Consider the following 24,234-nt stretch of genomic DNA (forward strand, 5'->3'; position numbering starts at 1 on the left):
TATGCTAATGGGCAGCAGTGCAACCCTATCCCGCTGTCCCAGAGAAGCCTCTGCAGTGTCACAGACAGAGGAGAGCTGAGGTGCCAAGGCCAAGGGACAGGAGCTGGCACCCTCTCCCAGACCTGCCCACTGCCTCCTGCACCAGTGCCCTCCAGCCTTTCTATTCAGTTAGGAGTCCAGGTGCTGCTGAGTAGCAGGGCGTGGTGGCATCCCATGACATTTGCTAAAAGCATACAGTTGTAGGATTTTCTGGTTTAGTGTCACTGGCGTGGAAGAGAGAAGGCCCTGTCTCCTGATCCTGAATTTCATGTTAAATATCTGACTACCCTTTCAGACACTATGGCAGCCCAAAGGACTAGCTGTTGCAGGGACAGTGGCATGGGCAGAAGGAAACAGCACTATGGAGGCCTCATCAAAAAACAAGAAACAAATTGAAACCAGTGTCCTGCAAAAGCTGTCAGAGATCAGTGAGATTGGTCTGTTGGTAGGCTCTGGGGAAATGGCCATGAGCTGGAGTGTGCAAAGTGCTGCATCTCATGACCTCCCTCATCCCTCGGTATCCCTACCTGTCTCTGTGTGGTGTTTGGTCCAACGACCTGCCCCTAGATAAGGAAGACAACCAGGAGCAGCTCTGCCCACTCAAAATGATGCACAGGCCTTTTGAGTGCGTTCAGTGAAATGATGGCCAAGGCATTGCTCACCCCAACAACTGCAGAAATGGTGCTTTAGAGGTTCAGTCCTTTTTTTCAATGAGATTCTCTTACTGATCTCTGAAACACAACTTGGTCTTGCTCAGGTTGGGTAGAAGGTAAAGTGGAAAAATTATAAATCCCCTTAACATTTATCAGTGATTATTTTTTTCCTAAAGGAAAAAGAAAAGCCAAAGTACTAGAAAAAGTCCTACCTTATGCAGAATATGTTCTTCTCTCTTCTCTATTGCTGAAATTATTACAGGACTAGGATGCTAGAGGCATCCTAAACTAGAAGCAATGTTTTCAGAAAGTCTTGGTATTCTCTGGCACCAAAAGCTACTGACACAATTGCTGCCTTTGGTTTAACACATCTCCAAAGCAAACAAGGAAGCACCTTGCGAAGCTGCCGAGAGAAAACATGCTACAACAACAGAGCCAGAGGTAAGGCGCGGTACGGAAACCTTCCCATTCGGACACGGTCATGCAGGCTGCTATTCCCACTGACAGGCATCACCTGCTCCTGGGGCTGCCACACAACATCTCAGTGATGATTCCAGCAAGGGCTTACACGGAAAAAGGCGTAGGAAAGTACTCATGTATTTTTAGCTATCTTTTTAAAACACAGTTCAGCAGCTGGAGAAAGACAGGAGAAACCAACACCACGTAGGCAATCACGCATGGTGGAAATTAGAAAGTATTACGTAGGTCTCACTTTCGGAACTTCTAAAGTAAAACATGAGGTTAAACGTGGGAACAAATTTTGAGCTCACTTCTGCGTTATTTCATTGAGGATTCCATATTTGTGCCTGTGCTGCTCTTTGGGGGCGTTAGGATCTCCTTCATCAAGCCTACTGTTTGCTTTGTTTATGGCATGCAACTTCTAACCCAATTGTAGTTTCCTGGTTTTCTTGAAAAATGAGAAAATAAAAGAAAAAGGAAAAATGAAAAGAAGGGGGAAAAAATGGAAAGGCAAAGGGAAAGGAGAAGAAAACAGGATGAAAAAGGACAAGAAAAAAAATTTAAAAAAAAATGAAAAAACTTAGAAAAAAGAAAAAAAGAAAAAAGAAAAAAGAAAATGAAGAAAAAATTGTTGAAAAATAACTTGGAGAGGAAAGGTGAGATGAAGCCAGGCAAGGAAAGGAAAAAAAGAACAAAAGATAATAAAATGAAGGGGAGGGGAAAGGTAAAGCAGTTGTAACTTTTCTTCTTGGGGTTTTCATGGTGCTCAGACTTGTGAAATGTATCACAGCCTAACTGTTGACCTATTACAACTGCTTGAAGACCTCAGCCAAAAATTCTGATACTGATACAGCAACATATAATCTGTTCAATCTAAAAATAAAGACTGATACTTAGAAAATAGTGCAAGATTAATTTATTTACAAATATTTCAGCCAGTTATATTTTAGAGAAACTTTTGTTCTGAAGACTGAAGAAGAATAAAAACATAATTCAGAAATTTTAGACACATTGATCAGAAATTTTAGACACACTGATGCTTTGCTTGTTCCTTGGAGGTATTTTTAGTGTTGGCTTTTCCTTTTTTGGAAGCTTCTAATGTAACAATACCTTACACCACAGTGCTGATACAGGGATCAGTGATTCATTAGAAGCTAATCCATGAGACATTAGGTTTACAAGTGTCACAGACACATTAGATTTGAGAACAAGGAGGGACACAGTGGTGAAAGGATTGTCAAATATACAGAGAATATCCCCGTGAGTGGGTACTACCATTAGTTTTGCAAGAAAGCATTAGTTCTGAAAATTAATTTCATATGTGTAATTACTGGAAACAGCTGTTTAAGAAGTGGTATTATAGCAAGTTAGACTGAAATCAGTCAAAAGATGTTTTATTTCTTTTTTGCCATTTGAGGTTTAAGCAGCACTCCTTATATTTAGAAATCCCTAAATCTGTAAAAAACCCACAAATATCACGTATATCTAATCAATCTAATAATTCTAATCAGTCTAATAACTCAGCTATCTTCACTTGCACGCAATGTACATAGAGCTCTTCAGACTAACTCAGGGCTACCTCCTTCACTATGAATGCCAGTCAGATATCTACAGGGTTTGATATAATCTTTAGAGAAAGAGAAAATGGCAGAAACTGCTTTACTTTTCCTCCATGGAGAGCCGGTAAAGGTTCTCGCCCAAGAACTCGAGCCTCTCCCGTTGTTCCAGGTCCTGGTACAAGCCCTTGGGCACCTTGCTCAGGCCGTAGACCAGGCCGAACAGGCAGCCCGCGATGGAGCCCGTGGCCGCGCTCTCCCCTGCAGGGTCAAACACAACCGCAGTGCTCTCTTAGTGCCACCTTCACACACAGCCAAACACTGCCCTGCCGGGAGGGGGAGCATTCCACACTGATGGAGGGAGTGTTCCACACCTATTCCAGCATATGGAGTGCAGTGGGGACGTGTTGGGTCAGTCCTAAAGGCCTAGGATGCCTAAAGCAAGAGAGTGGTGCCAAGGCAAGCACATGGAGGTGCCACTGTGGTGTGCACTCCTGGGCTGGCAGCTGACTTGGTTTGGGAAGATCTGCCCCAGCACAGCATCACTTGCAGGCAGCTAACCATTGCTAAGAACAAAGGAGGGAATAATAGCTCCAGGGGTGTCTGCTATACAACAAAGGTTCTGGACTGGACAGTGTCTCTTCCCTATGCACAGCACAGCACAGTGCAGGCTCTAAAACACCCAGCCCTGCTGAGGAGCCCTGGTGCTCTGTGCAGGCAGTGCCTGTGGGTTTGTGCCTGCCAGGGTCTGCAGTGGGGACTGTGAGCTCTCACCACGGTGTTGGGGCAGGTGAGAGACCCAGAGCCTCTGCAAAGGGCCCACACCACAAAGGGAGGGAGTGGGTGGTTCAGGGCTGGGGTCCTCCCCCCAAGCTATGCTGGCCCTCCCAAAAGCCCAGCAAGATGCATCTGCTATTGAGAAAGTTCCCTCTCACAAAGCTGTAGAAGTACTTAATTGTGTGCCTCCAAGTGCTGGATTTTATCTGGCTGGCACTTGTTTAGGTGCTGTATTATTTTTCTCCCTAACTTGGTTTCATTACATGCAGATAAAAGGTTGTTTTGCCAAAGGTGCCCACGTTCTGCCAGCATCTGTCAGCACTTTAGAAAGCCATACTGGACTTAGACTTCATGTACGTCTGGTGGAAGAATGAGATGTAGATGGAGCAGCATTTGAAAAGTGCTGTGAATGGCTTGTGTGGCAGCTGCTGCCAGAAGAATGGGGTTTAGAGGCTAAAACCAGAGGTGACAATGTTGCAGACAGCATGGCAGATTGGACAACAGAGGCAGCTGACAGCCAGGGGGGCTCTATCCCAGCCCTGGCAGGGGCAGGAGGCACAGCAGGGAACCTCACCTCCGTGGAACATGGAGCGGTTGCAGAGCTCTGTCCAGTCCCCCCCACAGCCCATCAGGGCGTCGTAGGCGATCATGGGGGCGTCGTGGCCTCGCCGTCCCCCCCGGCCTTCAGAGCTCCAGCGCCGGTACGTCTGTGGAGACACAGCTCAGTCAGGGCAGGGCACTGGAGCTGCAGGCCTGGGGCAAGGCCATGCCAGGCTGGCATCTCCCCTGCTGAGTGGGGAGGGCTCCTAGGGCTGGGAAAGGGCAGCAGGGGCTGTGCTGTGGCTCCTCTGGTGCGGCGTGGGATGAGCCACAGCGGCAGCTCCAGCAGTTCTGGTGATGCCCGGTATAAGCCTGCACCCCAGCTTAATGCACCAGGCCAAGAGGCTGGTTTAAGCAAGCCAGAAATGCCAAAAAGTAGATCAAGACAGATTTCAAGTTCACATCCTAGAAATTCCTTGTCATATAAAAAAAAATACAGTTGGTAAGTGTAGGGGGCTACAGTATAGGTAAATGAAGGTGGTATAGAAAGTAATCTACACCCTAAAGATTTGCAGCTGAGCCAATTACTAAGGATTAGGTGCAGGCCTGATGTTAACAGGCCACACCTGTATCCAATCAGAAGAGTGGATTCCACTTTTGAAAGAGTGGGTTGAGGGAAGTGGAGTCAGTTGGCTGCTGTGAGGACAAGGAAGAGTCAGTGCCTAGAGGAGCTGCCTACAAGAAACATCAGGGAGATATGGAACTCTAGCAATATGGAGCCCTTGCTATGCAATGATAATAGAACCCTTGCGCTGTATGACAGCAGGTAAGGACACGCTTCATCAGTCCTCTTACTGCCTCTGGGAATATTCTCAGCTCCTCTTATCATACATTTGCACATGTTTCAATTAGCCAAATTTTCATGGGAGGTGAAAATGTTCTGATCCAGTAATTTCTTTAGGGCCTTCATTTCAGACTATGTGATTCAAGCCCCTTTCTCTGTCTTTTTCTTGCCAAGCTGTGGAGAATGTAAGAAAATAAAGATAGTGCAGAAGGTAGTCTCACCCCTGAGGAATTGCAGCTGTGCTAATCACCAAAGATTAGGAACAGGCCTGCCCTTAATAGGCCACAGCTGTGTCCAATAAGAAGAGTGCTACACAAGAGTGAGTTAGCTGGTAGAGCTGAGAGTTGGAGTTTGTTGGTTGTGCTGTGAAGAGCTGCCTGTGAGAAATCACTGAGAAGGTATGGGAACTTTTGCAATACAATGACAACATCAAGCCTTTTCTCTCCTCTTCTAAAAGTAATTGTTGAACAAAAGGGAAAATAATTTGCAAATGTAAAAAACAGTTCTTCCTTAGGAGAAGAAGGCAGGACAAAGAGCTCCAAACCCAGTTTGAAGATTTGCAAAGGAAAATTGGATTTTCTCTAGAGCAGATACTTCCATTCCCAAATTATCTCAACATGAAGAAATTTGTAGTTAAAAAATATTGCCCTATGAAGAAATGGGCAACTTTATTTCCTGAAGTTTAACTTACATCGTGGCAAGTTGGATGTTCCTGGTTGGCTGGCTCTTGGCTTCTGCATCATGTGTGAAGAGCTGGCATTTCTCTCTATTCACTTTCACCTGACCTATTTCATACTTGGTTGAGATTTATCTACACTTACATCAAACATGCCAGAGTGCAGCTTCACTCTATTTCTTTCTTTTTTTTTTTTTTTCTTTTTACAATTTAGAGGGATTATTTATGCCTGTATGCCATCCTCTGCCTGATGTAATTTTCCAGCCCTATTGCTGCAGTTTGGATGCTGGTGAAGCAGCACAGACACTTTCAATGCTACCAAAGGCAGGAGGGCTCAGCACAGAGGGGCTATTCTGGGTGTGCAGCCAGGCTGCTCAAGTGTCACCCCAGTTATTCCTGCTCATCCCTGATGCTCAGCACACGTCTGATGTCATCTTGCCTTGCTGAAACAGCTTTACATTGCAGATAGCTGTCCTGGGACTGAACCTGGCAGGACTTAACTGCCCCAAGGCAGCACTTCCCAAACTGCTTCATTCTCCTTTCAGCTCCAGCACCCTTGTGCAGCCCTGTGCTGTGGCACCAGCCCAGCTTCCCTTGGGTGGACCAGCAAGGACCTAGGACTTGGATGGGGTGTAAGCATGGACTCTCTGCTGAAGGCACTGAGCTGCTGCCAAGCCCAGGAGGTAATTCACATCTCCCCTCATTGCTGTCAACCTCTGCCACCAGTAATTACAGCTGCCTCTGACTTCCCCACCCTTCAGGAGCTGACCCTCTGCTGGCTAGCACTCCTTTTCCATAGTTTTTTTTTTTCCCCCACCTTTCTGGGTTCTTTCTCAATGCTAGGTTAAGCAACTTCATCTTAAGGAAACAAGGTTCTTATAGTCTATTTGTCCGGGATGTCTTTGGTTTCTTTCCTCCTTCACTTTGTAGCACACTGTGTCCTTCACAGGAAAGTAAGTCAGGTGAGTATTTTGTTTGCAGAGCCAAGGCTGATCCCACATGTTGAGCAATGTCTGCCCATTCACCATATATATAGCATCTTCCAAAGGCACATCACTGAAAAATTATATATGGCAGCTTCTAGAGAATATGGCCTTTGCTGCTAAACATTTCAGGGTGTGATTTCTTTTTGGGAGGGAAATTGCCTTTGAAACGTGCTTGGATCAATCCAAGCCACATTTGAGGGCTTCACTTTCACATAGAGCTGGCAGGAAGGTGCACCTGGCCAAGCAGGAACACATGTGGTGATCTGTGGGCAAGGGTTGTGCCAGACACTGGTGCTCTGCATGTGGAAAGGCTACTGGCTGTATTCCCAAACACAAGGGGACAGCTAGTCTGGAGGGAAGGCAAAGGGAGGGCACTCTTGGGGAAAAAGCAGGCAAAGCAGTTACCTTCTCCTCATCTATTCTTTCCATAGCTGCTAGTACACTAATAAAGTATCTTATCTCTGCCTGATGGGGGAGTTTAAGGCTCAAGCACCATTTTTCCTTTCTTGTTCATCAAAATACATAGCTCAGTAGGCCAAAATAGTTGGGCTAGGGTAACAAAGGTAAATTTTGCTTTTGCACTGGAAGTTCATACAGTTCCCTCTTGAAATGGTCATGGGAAATTGCTGTTTGGTTTAATCTCTCCTAAAGCTCTGGGGAGACTTCAGTGGTACTGGAAGGAATATAAAGCTAGTAGCAAATTCTTGGCACTGAATTAGTAAAATAAACCTGGAAAGGAATGTTCTTTATACTTAGAGTGAGCAGTTTCTTATTATCCACAGTCAATCAGACTTCATCACCTAAAAATACACAAAGTGGCTCATAAGCATAGAGCTATATTTACATAATCTGGAAAAAAGGGATTGATTTATGGCAAAAGGTGTCAAGAGCCACATACTTATTGCTTAGCTGCTAAGTGGAGAGCTTTGGGGGGTGCCAGCCCATATCAGATAGCTGTAAACAGCAGGGAAGAAGACACATTATTTCTCTCCAGTTAAGAAGATATAGCCAGCAAAGAAAAGATCATGTACATTATAAAATAGTATCTCATGGAATGTGGTGAAACACCATCTCTCAAGACACTTAAAACTAGCTTGGCACAGACCAAGCTGGCAGCAAATCAATCACTTGGGATGTCTGTCTTCTGCTCAAAGGATCAAAAAATTATAGACTTGTTTGGATTGGAAAAGACCTTTAAAGACCATTGAGTTCCAGTCCCCTGCCAGGAGCAGGGACGCCCTCCACTAAACAAGACAAAATCCAGCTTCGAATACCTGAGGGTATTTTCATCAGACTCTGGCCACAGCTCCATTAGGCTTTAATGAGAGCTCCAGGCAGGACATTTGCCTTTTCTACCCTCAGCCTTGGCCCGTATTTTGTACCTGCTCAGGTACTACACTGGTACTGTCATCAGTTGAAAAATAGTGGTCTCTTTGAAAATACCTCTGTTGGTTCAGAGCCGTCCAAAGAACTTTTGGAAATTACAGTTACCTTTTCTCTCTCCTCTGCATCATAGTTGGCTGGAAAGACAGGTTGATTCTGATTTTCCTCATTGATTTCTCTCTCCTCCAAATAAAACTGCCACTTGGCTTCAAAGTAAAACCAGTGCTCTTGATATTCTGAAGCAAAAGAAATTAATGATGTAGTATTTCATTTCAAGAACATTTTCAGTTCTACTTTAACATATTTTCAGGATAATGACTGACATGAAACCCCAGGGACTTTACAGTAATATACTGCATATATACTAAGTATGTATGGAGTGAGACTTCTAATTGAAAACAGAGGATGCAATGAAGAAAATACTTTCAGAATTTTGTGCTATTTTAATGTCATTTAATATATATCAAGATGAAATTTTACAAGAATTTTCAGAAAAGCACTCCAAGGAAAAGATATAAGAGTCAACAACAAAAAAAAAATCAATTCTTTGTCAGTTTTTATTCCTTTATTATGATTAAAGAATATCTAAAATTGCTTCCACATCCTAAATACAATTTGCCACCTACCTCAGTTATAAATTTTTATTTGGATAAATTCTCCAGTATTTCTGTTCTATTTGCATCTCATTTATTGTGTGATCATTAGGAAAAAACATAGGAAAGTCCAAAATTCTCATTTGCATATATTGTAATACATATCAAATGTAGCAAAGGGCTAAATAAAATACATATCTGTTACCTGTGCCTGTAGAAATAAGCCTTTTTAAATAATCATTTGTCTTTCTCCTTTTTTTCTTTCACTTTGGTGAGTGATCTCTAATCGTGCCTAATGTTCCCTGTGTAACTAAACTTATTAAACTTAGTTTAATTTCAAGCTAATGCTCTGGTTCACCGTTTTTATAAAGGCTTAAAAAGGCACCCAAGTCAGCCACACTGGACTGTTAAGCACATACCCATGGACCTGCCTGCAGAACTGAGACCTGAGGGAAACCCTGCCTGGCAAGCTGGGGGGCGGGTCAGGAATTAGAGAACAGAGGGGTGGCCTGAATGCCTGAGTGTGCCAAGGCAAACTAGCAATTTGGGATGGGACTATGGGTGCAAAATAAAATTTAGCATTCCCTCTTTTTCCTGTGTCTCTCCTGCTTGGCTGCTCAGTGGTGTGTGCTGCAAGGGCTGAGAGGCACACACAAAGCACAACCAAACCATTCACCTGAAGGATGTAATCTGATTTTGCTTCTTTTCCTTAAATGCCACAGTGGTGACTTTCTTTGGCAATTAAGATCTTTAAGGGACTTTTGTAAAAATCCAAGTGGCTCTGTAGGACCTGAAACTTTTACAAAGTTGTCAGCTGCCAGTGTTCCAGCCAGTGATGAGCATTCAACCATGTGCCTGAGACACCTGGAAATGTCCAGCTGCCCTTTTTCTGAGACTATGACCCAGCTTGGCCTCATTCCATCCCCCAGAACCCTAAAAAGGGGAGGTGTTTACAAAAACAGACTGAAAGGGCATTTACAGCCAACAGGTCAAGGAGAGCATCTAGATGTATTTATGGCATTTAGAGGAAAACAAATGTAAGCAAAGCAAATGTAAACTATCAACACCCACTAGAGCAGCTGGTTATGACAACTTTTAGAAATGTGAGTGACCTGACCTGTCTCTTCCTTTTTTTGTTGGCTTTTTGGTTATTTGTTTGTGGGCTTTTTTCCCTTATTCCCTCATGACAATAAACCATAAATGTCTCAGAACTGAGTGCTTTCTATGTAGCACCTTAACAAGCAAGGTGCTTGTTCCACAGCATCAGGAATAGAGGGATCAAGCGGCTGAAGGAGATTTCTGTTGGGTGGATCTGTACCATGGCCAGAATCCCATGGCACATCCCCTAGCAAGGCTCTGCACCATCCCTTGAGCCCAGCTGAGGTGGTGGCCACATTCAGGTCCATGGAACCATCTGGCCAGTAATTGCAACTGGATATCAGAGAGGGGTGTAGAGTCAAACTCTCTGTGATATGGATAACAAACTCTCTGTTTGTTATCCATGGGGGATAATATAGCTAAAATAGGATTTTCTAAAACTGGAGGACTCTGGCAGGATTTCTCTGCAGCACATCTCAGCAGCCAAGGAGCTTAACTTTAATGCAGGACACTTTTCCCGTTACCAAAATAGGATGAAGCTCAACAATACGGGCACTGGCTGGAGGGCATGCCTCAGGAGCCCAGCACACATACCTCCACACGAGGGGTCCTGCTCCACTGGAGTGACAGGGACCTGCTGCAAAGCCACTCAGAGAGAAGCTTGATCACATTAATCCTGCACCTGCTCCTCATGGGTCTCTGCTAAAAAAATCCTGGTGTGCAATGAGGCACAGATGAAAACGCAGGGTCTTTCAGAAAGCCTTCCCGGAGCTCCTTTCAGATTTTAAAGCAGCAGCTTTTCTTCAGGGGTTAATTTTAATTTCTGAGTGTTCTTGAGTAAAGATTTCTATAGAATTCAGTCTTTTTCAACGGCTGTCCCTTAATCTCTTACCTGGATGTTTCCACGGAACGATACTCATCAGTTCACGGCAGGTCTCATCAAACATCATTTCCTGGCAAGGGGGGACTAAGGTACCTTTGCCCCAAAGACCACATGCATAGCAATAATAAAGTGGTAGTATCAAGTTCAGTAGTTGGGTAACACTTAGTTGTTTGAAAAAAATCTGTTCAGAAGAGCAACAAGGCAAATCTGAATTGTGGTCAAAAGCCAACTCTTGGTCAGGAGGCATCTCAGGTGAAATTTTCCTGGTATGATGAGGAGTGGCAGTGGGTCTCCTTAAGGAAGATGTTGAACTGCACTAATTGATGGAAAGCAGCTGAATAATTAATCTCAGCAGTCAGTTTGCCTAATGACCTGCTAAAAATAATTTCCTTCCTCCCCCCTGCCCAGCAATCTCTGAAGATTCCCTGAAAATAAAACTGTGCAGTAGGGCATGGTCTTTGCTGCTTTGCTTTGTATTTTTGCTACCAATACACCAGGGAACTAACTGGTGGTAGAAGAAGGTGGCACCACCTGTGAAGGGCTTACTTCTCTGAGCAGAGAAAGCAGGAGGACAACCTCTGGAGGGAGGAGAGGGGGGAAAGCAGAAAGGTGTAAAGACTAGGGAGTGACATTTCTTCAGTGCCTTTCCAGCTAAAGATAGCCTTAAGAAAATAAACATCTGATCCAGAGTTGGTACCTGCCATGTGACGAATGGTCTTCTTACAGTATTCTTCAGCCATGGGCACAACCTTCATCATTTCTCTGCCCCACTGAGCAAGGGGTTTCCCTTGTATTGCATATGACACAAAGAGAGCTGTGCAAAGGGACCCTAGGAAACCTGGAATTCACAAATAAAGAGGATTACCAGTGTGCATCTGTGCTGGTACCATCCTTTTGTCCTTGTTTTTCCTCTTAAAATCAACAGTGGAATGCCTCATGGCTGTCAGGTAGATTAACAAATGTACACAACCCCTCTCTGCCTGTTTGCAGCCTGGCTTGTGGCATGTCGAGATTATTGGCTATTGAGTGCTGCCCCTTGGTTTGCGACTTATCTTACATGGAAGGGAGCTTCTGTTCTCAGTGGTGTAATGTGATAGAAATTGAGGTAGGGGTCAAAAATAAACATCATCTACCAATGGGATACTGAAAATCTTCTAATTGAAGTCACATGAAATAATTGACTTGTACAAAGTGATTCAATTACAGGCTATATCAGCTTGTTTACAGCATCATCCAGTTTAAGAGTTGTGGTTGCTAGATCTGACACTATTTCTGGCTCATTTAACTCTAAGAGAACAAACCCATGTCCCCTTAGAAGAAGGAAGAAATTGTCTAAGGAAGACATGCTTGTCCTCTACTTTGGTCACAAATATTTCAACATTTTAAATATTACAAATGTTATAACTGTTGATGGGCACTCAACACTTCCATGACACCAGAAACACAGCTCATTTCTTGTATTTGTCCTCTTGGCATTCTGGCAAGGGCAAAAAACCAACCTGGTGCAGTGTGCAAAAGAGGCTTAAGAAAACCAGCCAGTCATTTAAATAAATCCTAGCTGAGCAAAGTATTGATGCAGGTTCTTCTCTCAGTGCATGGGTCCAAAAGTGTTCACTCATGCATAGAGGTAATCATGAATTTTGTGTGTTTTGCTGAAGATAAAACAAATTATCTTAGGAGGTGACAAGCCTAGATGAGGTGTTTACTAATTCCCTCTGCCACAAAACTTGCAATACTGGGTCAGGCCCAAAGCACATTCAGCTTGAGTCCCATAGATGTTCTCATAAAGAATAACAGCCCGTGAAACCCAGCCCAAAGGGTCTCACACATAAACAGCATTTAGGCCAGATGCCACAAAGATCCTTGAAGGCCACGTTTACTGTGAAGGTGGCAGCAGAGGGTTTAGATTGTGAATCAAAGGGCTAGCAGGGGGCAGTGGACAGCTCACTCAGAGGGTGGCAGAGGCTGGGGTGTGCCCTGAAGGTGTCCAGGGGCTGGCAGTCTCCTCCTGCCCCCTCCCCAGGCTGCCCACCCACTGTAGCTGTCACCCTGCTGTCCCTGCTCACGGCAGCCCTCACAGAGCCTGCTGCTCCTCTCTGGGGAAGAAAGCACACCTGGGCAGGGTGTCTGCCTCTGTAGGACAGAGGGAAGCCCAGAGTGAAGTGGTTTGGCTTCTCCATTCCCCTGAGCAACCAGGCTAGTTTTAGGGGCCATTCTAATTACACAGCTTGTTTGATTTTGACAAGACAGCCTCTTTGCCTGGTCTCCTTTGAACCCAGGCATACTTGTGGACTTTGCAGTGGCCTGTAGCAGCAAGGTCTGAGGCTTCACTGTGCATAACAGGGGCAAGTATTTCCTTTGTCTTCATGTTTCAGTCCCAACTGACACACTTGTTGGGTATTCTGAGTTTGAGTTATGAGGATCACAACTGACATTTCCCTGACACGTTTCAGGATGGCAGTGAGGTGCGTGGGGTCCTTCCACCCCTCTCCTTCCTGCCTTCCTGCTGTGCTACTTGTTTCTTTTCCCAGCTGAAAACTCCTTCTGGATGTAATTTCTCATTGTATGGAAGGTGTCTGACAACTTGGATCCTCCTTGCTGCCATTTTCTGGGTCTCATAAGCCCTTTCTGACATGATGGACACAGACTACAAGCAGTTTTATGGCTGCTCATGCACCACAGACTTTACATGCCAGCCTAATTTTCTGCTTTGTTTTGAATGCTTTTCCCTAATTTTATGGCATCATAATGACTTTTCTGACTGCTTCATAGCACTGAGTGTGTTGAACATGTCACCATTCATTATGGTTTTATTTGTTGCTGTTTAAAACAGACAGAATGAATACGTGTTTACATAGCATAACATTATCAGAATGACAGACTTGAATATTAAAAACAATATTAAATATGCTTATTTCAGTTTTGTTTAGAAAATGTTTCAGATTGTGTCCTAAAATATGTGGAGTTAGGATTTTTTGGCTTACTACCTTTACCTATGGTGATTGGATATGACAAAACCTGCCAAGAGAAAAATGTTGTTATCCCCTGAACCATAAATTTGCATGGTAACAGTGAGTCATCTAGATATACATGAATCCTAAAATTTGATCGGGGGAACTAACATGAATATGCTTTGGACAAGGCAGGTTATGTTTACATTTTGGGATTTTAGGAGAGAAAACAGCTGTGCTTGAGGATGCTGTAAGCATAATATACAAGCAAATATATAAGCCTACATAAGTAATATACACATGCATGTATCAACCAAGCAAAGTTCAAACTGAGGCCTTGAAGCCTGCAAAGCAGAAGTGGGTTAACCAGGGGAGTTCACAGGAGCCATGTCAGTCCCTGCAGAAGAGCAAAGCTGCCTGAGGGGATGTCAGAGTGCAGGCATTACCTGTGGGATGGTTGTGAGTCATTCGTCCACACTCAATGCTCACTTCAATGAGCGACTCCAGCCTTTCTGGCTTCCAGTATCGCATCCCTAAACACATGGCTTTTGTGGAGGCTCCAAATCCAGAACCTAGAGCAAAAGGATAACACCATGCATTTAAAAGGAGACTGATCTCACACAAATATGTTGATAAAATGTGAGACAAGCACACTTCATTAATTCAGTTCATGTGTGGGAAGGGAACTTTCCTGGGAATGGGAAATTACCATGCAAAATGAGTTACAAGTTTTGAAAATTTCTTGTGAGGAATTTTGCTCCTACACAGTCATTCTGGTTTTACAGGAATATGCCAGTATAATCAAGTGCTATGAAGACCACAGTTAGCTCAGAAAGCCGTGTGCTCTCTTGTTCACAGGACTTGTTTGATCCAAACTCTCATCCCATCTTCATTCATTTTTGGCTGACTGCTGTTTTGCTTGCTCTGGGAACCCACACCAGAAACAGAACTTGAGAAACAGATACATTTCCACACACCCTTATTTTATAAATACAATTAAAACACTTCATATGAGCTTCACAGTTCATGTTTCAATTTTAATGCCTCACCAGTTTCTGCTACGTACAAAAATAATGTGTCCAAAAGAAACTAAAGGCTACCGAGCCAAATCCTACAGTTAGGCGATGTCACAACTGAAGTTTCTCATGCAACCTGAAATTAGTGCTTGTTGTGCTACAGCCTACACTTACCAAGCTTAGTCTTGGGAACTTCCACCCCCATGTAGTACAAAATTTGTTTATTGAAGAGCTAATTCAGAATTACTTTTAATCCTTAGCACTGAATGTGTGATCCCAGGTGTTCAACTTTTAAACACTTCATTGAATGGAGTTAAACTTACTAATGAGTTTCTCTGCAGTACTTATCACAGTAATTTTAGGATCCCGGAGAAGTTTTAATGAGCTTATCTTCACCAGGCACCAGTGAGGTGATTATCTCCTCTTTGCAGCTGGTGAGCCAATGCCCAAAAAAGCATTAACTCATTGCAGGCAACCACCCTGAGATGGATAGGCTTCTATTTTTCAAAGTACTTGGCATTTTTCAGAGCTGTCTTTGCTCAATCACACTTCCCAGTGACCTTGGGAATAGCTGAGAGCAATCAGCATTTCTCTTCTAGGTTCCTGGAAGATAAGGGGCATATTTATGCCACCTAATTTTAGCTTGTGTGAACCTGCATTAGGAGCCCACTCTCCTTGTCTTTCCCAGGCAGGCAGCATGGAAAAGGCAGCATGTCCATTAGTGAGTATGATGGCATAGTAGGAGCAGCTCGGGGGCCAGAGTGAATTGAAGCAGCAGATGCCAAGGAGCCAGGGTCACAGCTTTCAGTCACTTTTCTGGAGAAGAGCCCTCAGCTGCTCCACTGGGCTTTGTCGCTGTGACAGCAAAGCACCAGGGGCTCTTTTGGAACATCTCTTGCCATCAAGTCTCATGCCAAGTGGCTCCAGCTCCAACGTCCTAAGATTATGAGTGTAATCCAAGTGGAGCAGTGGGGGTGGCAGTGAGATCTGCTTCAAACCAAACTGAAGCCTGAGCCAAACTAACATAAGCCACGTACTGGCATTTCCAGGTGCAATATCTGAATTTGTCTCTTATGAAAAGAGTTCTTCCTCTCCCCTAGAGCAGCTCTCCAGGAGCAGATGAAACTGTCTGCCCAGCCCACAGATCACATGGAAACCACAAGGAAGAGTCAGGAAGGAAATCCAGTCTCCCAGGGCACCACTCAACTGGGAGAAATATCTCCTGCTTGCAAGACCAAGCTCTGCATTAAATCATCTGCTGCCACAGAGTAGCAGATGAGAGTGTTCACTGTGCAGACCTGGTTTCTCCAAAGGACACAGTCCATGCTGGATGTCCAAGAGGGGAGGCTCTTGCACTACACAAAGCTGCTAATTAAATGACATCTCTCAGTATATCCAAAGTGGAAGATGTACTACAGTAATCTGACTGCTGGTCTGGAGGAGCTTGTCTTTGCCACTTCATTGCCTTCCTATCGTCTGGGAAGTTCCATTAAAACCTTCTGCACAATTAGACAAGTAAACTTGGTAACAAAAAATTCCATCACATGGAGCAACATTAAACCCATACAGAGCTGCAGGGAGCTAAATCCCATCTCTCACATCTACCATTTGAACTAAGAACACAGGGACAGTAAGACTAGTCCAAGCAACAGGAGTGACACATGTGACAACGTAAGGACTGTCCTCCATGATCAGACCAAAGGTCAAGCCAACTTATCACGTCTGACAATGAAGAGGATACTCAAGAAAGAGTAAAAGTCACATTATCCCCTTGTACTAACTAAGCTGCTGACAATTTGTCTCCCTGATCCAGGAGGCAGCTGGCTATTCATCTTTCTGCTTAAAAACCCTTGAAGGATTTCCCCTGGGTGAATTTGCCTAGCTTGTTTTCAAACTCACATGAACTGTAGCATGTGCAAATTGGCATTGGAAAATAGTTATGCAGTTTATGTAGGTGTTGTGTGAAGTCCTTTTTTTTTTTTTGTCTTGCTTTGAGCTCATGACCTCCAAGTTTCATTAGAAGTCTCCTGAAGTTGCTGTCCTGGAGGAGACAGTGAATTTTTGCGGTACCTATCCGTTTCCCAGTTATTTTCCTTTTCATTCATGCACTACATTATTCTTTTTTAGTATGTCATACCTCAGTGTGATTTTCTTCACTCAACACCTGTAGAATAACAAAGATTAGGGTAATGGATGCTAAGCCCTGAAGAGGATGTGCCTTTTGTGACGACAGATCATTCTGCATGAAAACTTAGAGCCCAGCACCTTTATCTCCTGTGCATCTGCAGCTTAACCTTCTCTTCAACTTTCCCCTCACTTTCCTCAGTTTTCCTCACACTTTTCCCTCATGGTCCTCTGCCAATACCACCTGCAAAAAGTTCTCAGATGCTTCCAGGAGGCCCAGAAGTTGCTTCTACAGCTGCAAATAAAGACCTGCTTGGATGCAGCAGTCTCAGCCTGAAATACATGTGATACAGGTAGGGCCCAGCTATTTGACCCACCATTTGACTGGCCCTCTGCAGTCACTCCAAAAGCAAATATCTGGCTCAGGGGGTACTACCTTCTTTAAATTTTAGTTCCAGTTCTATAACATCAATTATTCTCTTCTGAAGAATTGGAAGCTTTGGCACTGGGTCAAAACATTTTAATGTGTCTCAGAAACAGCAGACTCACCTGCATCAAAACTTTAAACGAGTACTTACAGACAAACAGAGGCAAACTCTTAATGGAGAGAATTTTAGCCTTGTGCTTATCGTGTTGTAAATTGTAAACAAGCTCTTAAAATGGAAGGTGTTAGACAATCTTGGGCAGGTTTTTCTGGTGGTCACAGGAATCTCATCAGCCTCTAACATAATCCAGGTATCTCTGCAACGAGCGTGGCAACGAGCATGACATGAGGTGGCACAGACACATAGGGCAATTTGACTTAGGGATTTAGTATGCTGACTAAACCCACAAGAATTTGAGCAGAGAAGCATCCATAAGCAATGCAAAATTACCTAAGATAAGTCCATGAATGCTGGCACATGAATTATTGCTGGAAGCAAGATAAGATAGAATGCCCACAGCAAATCAGCCTGTTGGTTCCAGCCCATCCAAAATATAGTCTGAGTGCTAGGCATGCAATCCCAGGCATTCAATGCCTGGGATGAGGCATGGTTTTGCCTCAAGAAGAATTTTGTGCAAATTCAATTAAAAGTTAATTATGTCCATAGCACCATTGGGTCCCATAGAAAACAGAACATCTTCACTTCAGGTTCTTCTGCTCTCAGGGTGAAAAAAAGGCTTCCTGAAATGTTCTGAAAGCTTATTTGTCAGACCAGATGGAGAAAGTGGCTTTTAGCTGCCAGATCTCAAGGAAGGAATTAATTTTAGATTCTTCTAGCCCAGAGTATCCCCAAAGGAGATAGTCCATGGAAAGCTGGGGAGGAGGAAGGCTGAAAGAAGAGTGGTAGCTCCAATACTGCGGTGGATCATGAGTCCACTGCAACAGCCATGCTCAACTGCTTGTCAAACAATGTTAAGAGCTACCTGGGGCCAACAGCAGCTCCCACCATTATTTTCCCCAAATTTTATCCACTGTCAGTCACAAAACACATAACAACTGCCAAAGGGGCACTTTCTCAGTTCTGGCTGGCTGATAGCGGGGTGGGAAGAATACACCCTTTTCACTCCCAGCAGCTGTTGAGAGGAGCAGGGGTCAAGTGAGAGATGCTTTATTCGTCAGAGAAAACTGGCTGCAGAGACCCAGAAATAGCCATGGCACTGTGCCACCGGGTCTTTGCCATGGTGTGGCATCAATAGGCAGTTCTGTTGAGGCAGTGTGCTCTGCAGTGGCTGAGTGTCACACCATGGACACAGCCACCATGGGTGTGAGCTGACACCGTTTGTGGCTGTCTGGGTTCCCCCTCTCTGATAATGGGGTGTCTCTACAGGATTTCAGTATGAATAGCTCTGTGTGTGTATGTGTGTGCACAGAGCTGTGTGCATGTTATTTACCTTTAAGTAGAAATTTTATTCATTGCAAAAGTAAATTATCATAAAGGGAAAGAAGGAGAGGGACAGGCATAGGTAAACCAGGGTAGGAATATTAGGGACTATCAACAAAACAATCATAGTTGTTAGCAGGGCATCCAAATGGAGAGAAGTCTCTGCTTTCCATTCAGTGAACGTGTTGGTGCTCTAGCAATTTACAGGCTCGGCATTTTGTTTCAGATCTGGTTTAACTGAAAAGATCCAAGTCTACAAATGTTTAAAGGAAAAATGGCAGAAAATATTTCTTAAAATAACCATTAAACTCAAGGACAAAGATCTGGACCCTGAGGCACAGAGCCAAGGACAAAGTCTCTTTAAATAGATGTTAAAGAGGGAGGGCTTTGCTTACAAGAGGACACAGTGCCCTACAGAAGGAATTCTTGGCAGATCTCTTGTCATCCTCAGGCAAGCATGGAAACGTTTCAGGGGTAGTGGCCTTTGATGTCAGGGGAAAAGGAAACAATTTCCATATAGCCACAAACACAGAGAGCATGCACTATTCCAGCCAGGCCCTCTACAAGGAAAGTGGTACTGTACCCTTTTCATTGAAGGGTGTGTGCCAGGCCAGGAGGTGGTTGTCTGGCTTTAGCTCCCTGCAGCCCTCGATGGTGGCGGGGTCCGGCCGCCGGCCCGAGAGCTTCTCCACAGCATCCACGTAGCGCTTCACCAGCTCGCGGTACAGGTCCTCCAAACACCAGTAATCTGCCCAGAGCAGGGAAGAGAAGGTTGTTGTGTGAAGGCAGAGGAGCACACAAACATGCAAACAAGCTCACCGTGCATTTGAGAAATATTCCTGTTTCCACTCCCAATATACTGAGTCATGCTTCTGGTGCCGCTGTCACATTTTTACACAACATGACAGCAGGCTGGAGGGACAATGGTCTTGACTCTCAGCTCTCATCTTCCTCTTCTTTTCTTTCCACATTTAATTCCTTCACAGGCATGATGAAGCACTCTGTTAATCAACAGTAGCTGCTGAGGGCCTTTATTTAAGCTCTGTGGTGTGAAATCATTACAGAGGTGATCAACTGTCAGGTGACAGAGTGGCTGCCATGGGCTCTGGGTAAAGCCAGATGTGGCTGGCTCAGCCCCTGCCTTTACAGACATGAATCTAATTTAAAAATGAAAGTCTTTTTTTTTTTAATTACCACATTACGGAATCACTTTAAGAGATATGTATGACTAGATAAAAAAACAAATTGCAATTTCCTTTTTTAAATTTGTATGTTATATGTATTTTGTCTAAAATTTGTAAGTCTTTCATGCAGGGTTCCAAATATCTTATAATATCATGAACAGTGAGGTTTTAAAAAAAATACTGTAAAAATCAGTAAGAGTAGTAAATCTCAACTGCCTGAGGTGGTTTCCAGCACATAAATTTCTCTCTGTAATAAGTTCACTAATAACATCTGTTTATAGATTGTTTTTACAAAGTCCTACAGTCTTGCCTAAGGAGGAACCTTCCCTCTGTTAAACATAAACTCTTCAGTATTGCTGCTCCTCTCGGCTGATGTTGTCTGTTGTTGGTCTTGAAGAATCCTGAAAACCTTCCACTGGCGTCTATTACAGCTGTGCAATCAGTGGGAACAGAGGCTAAAGGGATTTATCCACTTATATATTTTCTGCATACTTAGAGAAACCCCATTTAATACTTGGTTAGTTGCACAGGTTGAATGGCACAGCAGGGGGAGTTCTTCTAAAAATATCTTCATTTTGTCAGAGACGGTGAATTCCAGAAATCCACAATTTAACTTAGGGGAAAGTTTGGAGTCCCAGAAGCAAGAGACATTCTGAAGTACCAGTTATGGAGGCAGGCAGAAAAGAAGATGAAGAGCAGAACAAAGATTCCTCTTGTTTCGCATGAAATAATACCCTACCAGTTACACTGGCCATCCCACATAACATCCCTGAAGAAACAAGACACTTTCAAGCTGCCAGCTCTTTCCAGATTTAGGAGTCAGGTGTCACAGTTTATCCAGATGGGAGCCAGGAGCAGGGTTTATGCCTGGCAGCTCCTGCAGAAACCTTGATCCCAGAGCACAGAGTCCCTGTGCTCCAGCACCTCCAGGCTGTTCAAGCCCACCATAGCTCCCCATGCCTGGAGCCAGATTGCTGTCTCAGCTATCAATAGGACAGGTTCTTTCTTTAGAAATAAACTCTTATTTTTTTTTTAACCCATGTGTAAGCAAGAGAGGAAAATGACAACGCTTTTGTTACAGAGGTAGTTTTCCTGCATTTGAGGATGCTGTCCTTGTTCCTCCTTATAGAACAGACTCCTCCTGGGAGCAGATGTTGTGTCTGTCCTTCTTTGTCAGATCAGCCTTTCAGTCAGGGCACACGGTAGATTTGGGGAGCAGCAGCTCAGTCTGCAGCAGTGCCCACAGCCCAGGCTGCTTGTGGCCATGCCCCTCCTGGGCTGTTCTCCTGGGATGTTCTCTGTGCAGCTGCCAAAGCACTGGCCAAAATCCCTTCCCCAGGTGGGAACAGCCTTTCCCTCTCACACAAGCCTGCCCCTTGGCTGCTGCCTCAGCCTCAGGCTGGGAGCTCCCCGAGGAGTGCCCCGACAATGACTGCAGGACTTCATGGCTTTGAGGGCAAGTTTCAAGTTTGTCCCAGCCTACAAATATCCTGCAACTGCAGGTGAGTGTCTGGGGAATGCTGTGGCCAGCAGGCAGCCAGCCAGGCAAACAGGGTGTGCAGGGAGCAGGGCAGGGAATGACAGATATTTGTATTGCTTATTTCCCTGCCGTTTTTTTTTAAATCTGTTTCCACAGCAGTAGGGGTAGGTCCCCAGGGCTGGTGGCAGATGCCTTCAGCCTCACAGATGTTCACCTTCTTCAGCTTCACTCTGTTGATGAGGGTGATTTGGCACCTAGGCTGGGCCATGAGCAAGCCATGGGGCTTTTTTGCATTCCTCATGTCAGGAGACACTGCTGTGGGCAGGAGTGGTTCTTGTTTCCCTTGTGGGAAGCAAGAGAAGGACTTGTTTTATCCCACTCACCAATGCTGCTGTGAAATGCGGATTTTTTTTTCTAAAATTCCCTACTCCATCTTGCTGTTTCCTCTCCAGCCCATGAAAGCACCTTTTAAAAATGCTTGTCTGACCAGGTGAAAGAAGTGAGAGTGTAGGATAAACACAGTCAATGGAAAAAGTAGTTTAAACTTTTTTCTTTAGAGCAATTTACAGGCTGCTATACTTAAGAGAAGAATTATTGTTTTACTGTTGTTCTAACTGACTTGATTACCCAGAAGTTATGATTTTAGAGGGTTCAATAAGCAAGAAACATATGATACGTATTTAATCATAGCCTATATTCAGAAATATGCTAGTCATCTTTTTTCTTGATAGGCTGACATCTTACTCTTATCTTTAGTGTATTAGCTATCCCTTAAACCATTGGTTAGCTAATAGCCAAGTATGAAGTGTCCTACACACTCTTCAACTGATCTCTACCTACTAAATTTAGAGCAGATTGGAAGCAGGCAGATAAAGGAGTGAAACACTAGCACAAAGGAAACCTCATTGATGTGAAGTATACTCTGCTACACTGGGAGCTTCTGCTACTCATAGTTATCCAGTGTTATGGATTTTGAGAAAAATCAGGAATGCTTTTACAGAGATTTAAGAAAAATTGAATCATTCTGAAGAGGCAAAATATTGTTGAGAGGTCACTGTATTCTGGTGCACTTTCTATGCCAGATCTTGCCAGTCTCAGAAAGCTCCAGTTTGATGGGTAAGGTGTCAACACAAGCACTTCTCATCTTAAAAACACTACCCCCATCTCAAGAAAAAACAAATGTTCTTTCTCAAACATTGTGATTTTAGAAGACATCTTAATAACTTCCACTATTCTGACAGATTTCATTATAAATACAGTGTGTTAGGATACTTTTTGGACTAAAGACATGGAGCTCTCCTTATAAAATAAATAAGTTTTTACAGATGCAACCCTTTGTTTGAGGGGCAGCAAAGAGGAGACAGCACTAGTGCTTTTAGCCTGAGAGAGGTACTAAGGTAACTCTACTCCAGCCCAGACATGAACATGTGAAAAATGCACTCAGAGGAATTCTTATCTGTTACAGAAGACTCTCTAGTAGCTATATTATTCCCTGAAGTACTCCAGCATACAGATAATCTACTTGTCAATTAGTTTGTTATGCTGGACATGTGATATTTGTCTTTAATCAACTGTATATCTCTGGGGAAAATATAGGAAGAGCCTGTCCATGCTCCAGAAATAAAGATCCCCCAATCTGTGAGAGGGTCACAGGATTGTGCTCATGGAGCAGCCAAGCTAATGCACATTCTTATTCACAAAAGCAGCATTTCTGACACGCTTTCTCATGATCTCCCCAGCAATCAAGCTTATTCTAAGAATGCAGCAGCTCCACAGCTCCTCTGCAGCCCGTGGCCGCTGTTCCCGCCGTACCTACCTGTGATGACAGCCTCAGCTGTAGCCATGTGCATGAGCGTGTTGTCACTTACTGGCCACTTGTCAGGAGACAGCACCAGGTTCTCGAGCCCTCCGATTTCCTTCAGCTCCTGCTGGATTTTTGCTCCTAAGGCATTGTTTTCGCGGGAGAAATTGCGATAACCGAGAGCATCCCCTACCCCAGCCAGAACAAGTGCAGCCTTAAATTTATCCATGCCCAAGGCACTTCCCACTTTCCTTTTGCCTGAGACAGCCACCGAATCTCGATCTTCCTTTGTTCCTTTGCCTTCTACTCAGCTCCCCCGACACTTTATATCAGCCATTGTGTCACACCAAGAGCTCTCTCTATAAGGCAAGGACTTCCTTTTCTGGCTCTGCAGATGCCATCTCTTGTCTGGGACCCGACAGAGAGGAAATATTTCATAACCCAGGGATTTTGCAGGGGCTTTGTTCAATGAAACTGTAAGAGCAGAACTGCAAAAGCCTCGTTTCTGCAACCCAGCTTAAAGCAAGCCTGGAGATCCGTAGCCCTACCCAGCCAAAGTAACTCTACACCCAGAAAAACAGATGCCTCCACAGGGGTGCTCATTTATTCAACAACTTGTAAATTAATATTTCTCCTTCTGCCCATTTCTGATATGCTGAAGTCAGCCTCCCTCTCAGGGACTAGTCAGAAGTAAAGGCTATTATAAAAGCAGGCTTCCAGGCTCTGCACAATCTAGAAGGAGGGATTAAGCAGTAAGAAATCAGGTGAAATGCAGATAACCTCTCCCATTTCTAATTACACCCTATGGCGATATTTTGTTAACAGCTTTCTTGTTCTGTTCACCTAGTACAAGAATGTTCTGCTAATTCACTGCACCCCTGGATAAACACTGAGCAAAACAACAACTTCAATTCCATGCCTCTTACTCCCTGGCAAAGAGTGACTTTTTCCTAAAGCTGAGGTCAGTCCACACTTCGACTCTGGAAGGAAACTATTTTCAAAGATGTATTGAAGTGGCATCCTGTGAGTCTAATAAAATCCTAAAGACTCACAAATTACTACTGCATTACAGACAGAAATAGAAATGTAAGTATAAACATAGAGAGGTAAACAGAAAGCATTGATTGACTTGAGTGTAATTTTGATAACTGATACCAGGGGAAAGGTCTTTGTTTTATTTGATCTTTTCCAGAGGGCAGTACTGGTTGCTATTCAGATGGAAAAGGCCAGTAATGTAAGGGATGCATCATCTTAGCACCCAAAACAACAAGTTAATAAGCAATAAGTTAATCACGGTCTGAGGTTTTGACCTGTGTCGAAATATCT

At 44.0% G+C, this 24,234-nt stretch overlaps 1 protein-coding gene across 1 annotated transcript; it reads right to left on the bottom strand.

The window, feature by feature from the left end:
* Window positions 1–2,052: 2,052 nt before the first annotated feature.
* ADPRHL1 (ADP-ribosylhydrolase like 1) lies at window positions 2,053–23,137 on the bottom strand. The gene is made up of 7 exons (XM_058018393.1): window positions 22,924–23,137; window positions 19,027–19,191; window positions 13,885–14,010; window positions 11,185–11,325; window positions 8,022–8,149; window positions 4,059–4,191; window positions 2,053–2,968 (listed from the first exon to the last, which is right to left on the bottom strand). Exons 1-7 carry the CDS (start codon window positions 23,135–23,137, stop codon window positions 2,811–2,813), a joined length of 1,065 nt encoding a protein of 354 aa, XP_057874376.1. The 3' UTR covers window positions 2,053–2,810.
* Window positions 23,138–24,234: the final 1,097 nt, after the last annotated feature.

This window comes from Melospiza georgiana, chromosome 2, assembly GCF_028018845.1.
Source record: "Melospiza georgiana isolate bMelGeo1 chromosome 2, bMelGeo1.pri, whole genome shotgun sequence".
In the NCBI taxonomy this organism is placed as follows: domain Eukaryota; kingdom Metazoa; phylum Chordata; class Aves; order Passeriformes; family Passerellidae; genus Melospiza; species Melospiza georgiana.

Excerpts from the sequence above, each read along its gene's own strand:
- ADPRHL1 (XM_058018393.1), bottom strand. The coding sequence starts at position 23,137 with ATGGATAAATTTAAGGCTGCACTTGTTCTGGCTGGGGTAGGGGATGCT. Across the intron at positions 14,011-19,026 it reads CACACCCTTCAATGAAAAGG|GTTCTGGATTTGGAGCCTCC; the intron begins GTACAGTACCAC and ends CTTTTGCTCTAG. Across the intron at positions 2,969-4,058 it reads CCGCTCCATGTTCCACGGAG|GGGAGAGCGCGGCCACGGGC; the intron begins GTGAGGTTCCCT and ends TTGACCCTGCAG.